We start from the raw sequence: 6,823 nt of genomic DNA, 5'->3' as shown, positions 1-6,823 counted from the left end.
CCACAGCCAATTTTTGTAAGGAATATGCCATGACTGCATGAAAACAATTTCAACCATTCCCAATAAGTACGAAATTTCTGCAGGGTCCTCAAATGTTCACTATTCAATACTGCTTTCAGGATCTAAATTTTACTTGTTTTAACTTACTCGTATTATAACAAGTCATTATGTAGACAAACCAGCATATTTCAGGCCCCTTAAATGAATGACTCATGTTTAAAAAACCAGCAAACGAAAACATACACCGGAGCCACATCAAAGCTACTGAAAAGCGTGGTGAAGTACGAATACCTTGATAACAGGAAACAAGATGCCTTCCTGGGTGTGTTCACAGGTCCTTCTACAGCAGCAGCCAATGTCAGCATCCCAAAGAAGCACAGGGATGGTGTTGAGCTGCAGTACACATTAATTACTTTCTTAAACAATGCGTAATTGTAATTTCATTACCAACTACTTCTCACAAGTAATAATGACATTACATCACAATTGCATCCGAAAAGTATTGAAATTACTCTTAAATTACTCTTTGGCTCTCATGCACGCAAAAAAACAAAGGTAAACGGCGCAAAAGAAGCACTGAACGCTCTGGACGTACACATCCTTTGGTCTTCCCGCCGAATTCTGCCCCAGACAACTATTCCCCCACACCTCATTTTTCTTGAGCAAAATGGTGGTTTGAGCTAGTTGGTACATCTTTAAAATTTGTCTTTTTAAAATTTGTCCTTGTCTTCCTTCTCTGTTTCTTGTTCCTAGTCGCAGCGCTGGTGAAATTTTAATCATTTTTCTTGTAGCGCTGACCGTTACAAAGATAAGATAATGCCAACAAGATATATAAAACATAAGCATGGCAGAACACTCGACGCACACTGCAGTCAAGAAAGAAATGAGCTGCGAACCAAAACACCTTGCTGCCCTCAGCTGTCTCCACCGTTAGAGGTCTCTAACGCACGCTGTTTATTGCCTCGGTGGTCCCAAGAAAGGACCTCAGCAGAATGAGCTTGGTAATGTTCGTCTCATGTAACACTTCCACTGGTGCCTCATGGTGACGAGTGTAGCCAGACCCCACTGCCCCCTTAGCCGACATATTTCGTGTGTGCTCAGGTGCGCTCCTGACTAGTTTTCAACTGCGACATCTACCATCTCACGCTTCTGTTCAGGGGGTGCTCGTAAAATGTGCACTCTGTCGTGCTTTTTATCAGCAAACTCTCTTACTACTACTACTTGTGCCTGGATCCAAAAAGACTGCGTGGCACGACCGTTTGCGAAAAAGGATGCTACTTTCTCCCATTATTTTCCCTCAACGGCAACGTCTCGATAATGCACCGATCCTTCCGAGTGCACTGTACGCCAAACCGCCTGGCTCAAGTGTCACCATGAACTAAGGGCAGCGACAAACACGAACTCAGCCTCACCGAAGCCACATGTGTGTGTCGCCGTCTCAGAAACATCCCCCCTCTTTCTCCTCGGGGACTGTATGGGAGAAAAGGTGTGCTGAGTGGCAGGGAAGGACCCAATGTGCTACTCTGTCAATGCTCCTGGTCAAGTTGCGCAGACCGGGGGACGCCGATGGCGGCCAATTTCAAAGCGGATGTTCCGTGAACCTGCTTACTGAAGATCTCTAAACAGGACCCCGGCACCTGCTGCTTGCCAGTGCTGATAGACTGACGAGACGAAGACCGGGAGGCAGGTTGTCTTCTCAGTCTCCGATCACCATGTCTCAATTCTAACAAGACGTGAATACCCGTATGAGTTCCTTTTCTGTTTTCCCACGCATAACCTCATCTCTGGTCCTCTTTCCTGCTCCGACTCCGACAATGCTACCTTTGTACATCCCAACAGCTCCCGTCCATACATCCAATACCCACTGGCAACGAGCCGACAACTGATGGTACTGACGGTCTCAGAGGCGCAGTCCTACACACTTCTTGCCGTGCGTCATTCCTACCTACGAGGCGTCAAACCAGGCGCACGAGAGATCAGAGCTTGGCCACCACAAAGAGTTGTAGGGCATTTTAATGAAAGTAATATCACAAGTAGTTAACTACTTTTGATGCAAAATTAATGCCCCAGAGCAATTCATTACATCACTGCTGCAATTCATTACAGATTGGCTAGCTTTGGTTTATGGGGGTTTAACGTCCCAAAGCGACTGAGGCTACGTGGTACGAAGGGCTCCGGAAATTTAGACCACCTGGGGTTTTTTAACCTGCACTGACAATGCACTGAAGACAAGCCTCTAGAATTTCACCTCAATAGGAATGCGACCGCCGCGGCCGGGATCAAACCTGCGTCTTTCGGATCACCAGCAGAGTGCAGCTTTGGGATGTTAAACCCCAGTAAACCAAATCAATAAACCAACTAACGAAACAGATAAGTTGATTCAGCACAAAAATGCACTGTTACATACCAATTTCCTCAACTTTCAGGTCTGTCTGCATACACACCGTCCTGACTTTTGGATTGAGGGCAGCTTGTGTGCGCTTTATTGCAACCTGTGTCCTGCACTGAGTTTCGGCATCCGACTTGCGGGTCATGATTAGTGCCTGGCTCCCAGCTGAGGCCTTAGCAGCCGCAACAGCAGGCAAGGTGAGAAAACCTGGACAGAAATGAACAAGAACAAAGCAACTCATCATCTGCGACATTACACCCGGCAGGTAATGAAACTGATATCTCGTCATTTAATGAGGCTTGGAACGCCTTTTATATAAGAAACATCTTGACCTAACAGGGCTCTGTGCCGCCTAATTCAGTGCAAGTACACACTGACGTCACTAACGGAGTGATCATAACTGCCCTGTAAACTCGAAAAAATTGTCACCAATTTTTCTCGAAAGTTTAGTACATTACGATTTTGGTCCCAAAACATTTTAAGCAGTTCTTGCTGAATTTTGAACTTCCGGCTGTATGCTTGGAGATGTCCAATATCGAAAAAAATTATGAGAGTTTCAAAGCACAGAGGAAAATTGCAGCTTCGCAGTTGAAATATGCGCTCGTGTTTTGCCTATTCTGTTACAAGTACTAGTAAGACCTCAAATATGCTTTACTGCCTGCTGAAATAACATGAATACGCATGCTCTTTATGACAGTTGCTATCAATACTTGCTTGCCCTGACTCCCACCTTCTCCAGGGCGCCTGGAAACAATACAACTTTGGCCCCACACTGGATAGACAGCATCACGGATTTCTCAAGTTGCCGAGAAAGATTTTTACGACACTAAATCCCTTCAACGGCTGCCGTACCTGCGAATCTGTTGCCCAATATGTTTCAAATTTTCCACTTCCTGGTTTCAGCAGGCAGTTTTTACTTCTTCAGTTAGTTAGCTTCAGTTCTCATGCTTTTTCTATTTGCTGCATTTTGTATTTATTACCGCAGGTTCAGATGTAATGCCAGCGCAGTAGCCGGGAAAATACCTATACCGGATTGCCCATACTGGATAGCCAGCACTACGGGTTTTACAAGTTGTCCAGAAAGGTGTTTACGACACTAAATCCCTTCAACGGCTGCCGTACCTGCGAGTCTGTTGCCAAATATATATTACAAATTTTACACTGCCTGGTCTCAGCATGACATTTAACTTTGTCAGTTAGCTAGCTTCAGTTCTCATACTTTTTTCTATTTACTGCATTTCCATGACGTTCACGGGTGACGTTTACTGGTATTGTGCGCCTAGCTCTCCAAACAAACCAGTTAAACCTCGAAACACAGCCAAGAGCGTTTTAGGTCAACGTTGTGACGTCACGACACACAGTCCAAATGAACTGTTCGTCGAAGTGCGCGCGCGTATGCTGGTAAAGAAGACACGTAGTACATACCTAGACGCGCTGGCGGCGCTGGTTCGGATGCAATGCCAGCGTGGTAGGCGGATAAATCAGGAACACACACTACATGGGCAATGCTGGAAGCCTGCGTAAATATTCACAAATACTCAGCGCACCACGTTGTGCCCAAAGTCGTGAAGCAAAAATATGCGCACCTCTTGAATCGGCTGCTTCGCCGCTATTGAACTACCTTCAGCGGTAGTGCCAGGGTAAACCGTTGGCACAGCACCACGCACAAGCCGCAAGCATCTCGTCGACAACCCGAACTCTGCCATAAGTGCTGGGTTCTGGACATAGCAGTCTAGAGCGAAGTGGCGCGAGCAGATTCTGCTGTCCTTAGCGGGCGTCCATTCGCTATGCCGAGTAGCCCGCACAAATTCAATCCACGCCTTACGTTGAGGACCTTCACTGGGAAAGATGTGGAACTTGGATCCGTTGCGCTTCGATTTATTCGGGCAAAACTTAACGACGCAGTGAGGTGGGTGAGGCCAGCGCTTGTGTGTCATGACGCTTTACTAGCTTTACTCAGATGTATTGTTGTACAGGTAACAGGAGAAAAAACTATGCGCGCCATGCGCGCCACCATAGCGCCACCTCGCTAGAAGAGAGACCAGGGTTGCCGTTGGGAACATTTTGAAAGGAGCCAAAAGTTGAGTTGAATGTAGCCAAAACTAGGCAAACCATTTAATCTTGGCGCCAAATTTCTAGCCAGATAGAAAAGAACTCATTTTATGATAATGACTGTTATCAAAGAACAGTAACTTTTAGCGCTTTAAATCAACGCAGGAAACAAAATAAAGGGCACAAAATTTTCGACGTTTTTCTTGGTCTTCAAGGCACAGGTACGTTGCAAATAGATAAATTATTTAATGCTCAGTGCGCGTTGACAGTGTGTCCTTGGAAGAGAAATTTTGTCACATTCAAGCCAACAACCGAGTAGGACATTGAAGCTGTTTTAGCCTTGAAGCTGTAGATCGAACTTGATTCGTACAATCGCCGTAAGGCAGTCGGGCTTCATTATGTTGCGCTTCTTTTGTTTACCAAGTTAACACAGGAAAACACGTGCTCAGGATCAGAGTTAGAAACTGTAAATGAGAATATTTTGTACCTTATTGTGCCATGTTTGGAAAAAGGACATTCGCTGCAAGTGTCTGTATAATCCGGCTACTCTGTGCAAGTTCACGCTTATTGTTTTCAGTTGCCGCATTTCTGACTCCAGCTCGATAGAGCAACATCCAAAAAAAAAATGCAGCGGCAGCTTCAGTATGCCTTTACGACACTTCGCGCTTTATTTTTGTCATCAGGATTTGTGGCATGCAGCCTCCGAAGTGCAATGCATTTGGAGCCTCTGCAGGAGTTGTATCGCCATTTGCCTCAAGAACGGGAAGCAGCGCTCTATCACGCCTCCTTTGCGTAGTGAAATTTTTTCTCTGGAGATGTCACCTCCTTTAGCGTCGCGCCGCGCGCATATTACGCACTGGCCCTGCCGACGAGGATGCTGCGAGTAAAACAAAATGACCAGTAAATGAGCCAAAATAAATGTTCAAAGTAGCCAGAAAGTAGCCAGGGAGCCAACCTGAAATTTTCATCGCCAGACAGAGTTGAAAAGTAGCCAATTTGGCGCAAAATAGCCACCAACGGCAACCCTGAGAGAGACCTACTGAAATTTCCGCTAGAGGGCTGAATGGTGCTCCACTTAATGAGAATTGCCAACACAGTAAAAAAATAATAATAAATAAAGAAAAGCTGAGCATGGTGGCAATTACCACCACCCCGTTTCAAAGGGGGCGCTCCCATCCATCCATCCATCCATCCATCCATCCATCCATCCATCCATCCATCCATCCATCCATCCATCCATCCATCCATCCATCCATCCATCCATCCATCCATCCATCCATCCATCCATCCATCCATCCATCCATCCATCCATCCATCCATCCATCCATCCATCCATCCATCCATCCATCCATCCATCCATCCATCCATCCATCCATCCATCCATCCATCCATCCATCCATCCATCCATCCATCCATCCATCCATCCATCCATCCATCCATCCATCCATCCATCCATCCATCCATCCATCCATCCATCCATCCATCCATCCATCCATCCATCCATCCATCCATCCATCCATCCATCCATCCATCCATCCATCCATCCATCCATCCATCCATCCATCCATCCATCCATCCATCCATCCATCCATCCATCCATCCATCCATCCATCCATCCATCCATCCATCCATCCATCCATCCATCCATCCATCCATCCATCCATCCATCCATCCATCCATCCATCCATCCATCCATCCATCCATCCATCCATCCATCCATCCATCCATCCATCCATCCATCCATCCATCCATCCATCCATCCATCCATCCATCCATCCATCCATCCATCCATCCATCCATCCATCCATCCATCCATCCATCCATCCATCCATCCATCCATCCATCCATCCATCCATCCATCCATCCATCCATCCATCCATCCATCCATCCATCCATCCATCCATCCATCCATCCATCCATCCATCCATCCATCCATCCATCCATCCATCCATCCATCCATCCATCCATCCATCCATCCATCCATCCATCCATCCATCCATCCATCCATCCATCCATCCATCCATCCATCCATCCATCCATCCATCCATCCATCCATCCATCCATCCATCCATCCATCCATCCATCCATCCATCCATCCATCCATCCATCCATCCATCCATCCATCCATCCATCCATCCATCCATCCATCCATCCATCCATCCATCCATCCATCCATCCATCCATCCATCCATCCATCCATCCATCCATCCATCCATCCATCCATCCATCCATCCATCCATCCATCCATCCATCCATCCATCCATCCATCCATCCATCCATCCATCCATCCATCCATCCATCCATCCATCCATCCATCCATCCATCCATCCATCCATCCATCCATCCATCCATCCATCCATCCATCCATCCATCCATCCATCC

General features: G+C 46.5%; 1 protein-coding gene across 1 annotated transcript; it reads right to left on the bottom strand.

Annotated features, from left to right (window-relative positions):
• Positions 1–2,399: 2,399 nt before the first annotated feature.
• Positions 2,400–4,358, bottom strand: LOC149347555 (uncharacterized). Its single transcript, XM_089541601.1, has 3 exons — positions 3,976–4,358; positions 3,815–3,905; positions 2,400–2,596 (listed from the first exon to the last, which is right to left on the bottom strand). The coding sequence occupies exons 1-3, from the start codon at positions 4,324–4,326 to the stop codon at positions 2,400–2,402; spliced, it is 639 nt and encodes a 212-aa protein (XP_089397727.1). The 5' UTR covers positions 4,327–4,358.
• Positions 4,359–6,823: the final 2,465 nt, after the last annotated feature.

Source organism: Amblyomma mixtum, chromosome 4, assembly GCF_055824585.1.
Source record: "Amblyomma mixtum isolate Tamu chromosome 4, ASM5582458v1, whole genome shotgun sequence".
In the NCBI taxonomy this organism is placed as follows: domain Eukaryota; kingdom Metazoa; phylum Arthropoda; class Arachnida; order Ixodida; family Ixodidae; genus Amblyomma; species Amblyomma mixtum.
Note: the sequence above shows the minus strand (reverse complement) of the source record. Positions and strands in the feature narration are given on the sequence as shown.

Excerpts from the sequence above, each read along its gene's own strand:
- LOC149347555 (XM_089541601.1), bottom strand. The coding sequence starts at position 4,326 with ATGACACACAAGCGCTGGCCTCACCCACCTCACTGCGTCGTTAAGTTT. Across the intron at positions 3,906-3,975 it reads CGAAGCAGCCGATTCAAGAG|GCTTCCAGCATTGCCCATGT; the intron begins GTGCGCATATTT and ends ATATTTACGCAG. Across the intron at positions 2,597-3,814 it reads AGCGCCGCCAGCGCGTCTAG|GTTTTCTCACCTTGCCTGCT; the intron begins GTATGTACTACG and ends ATTTCTGTCCAG.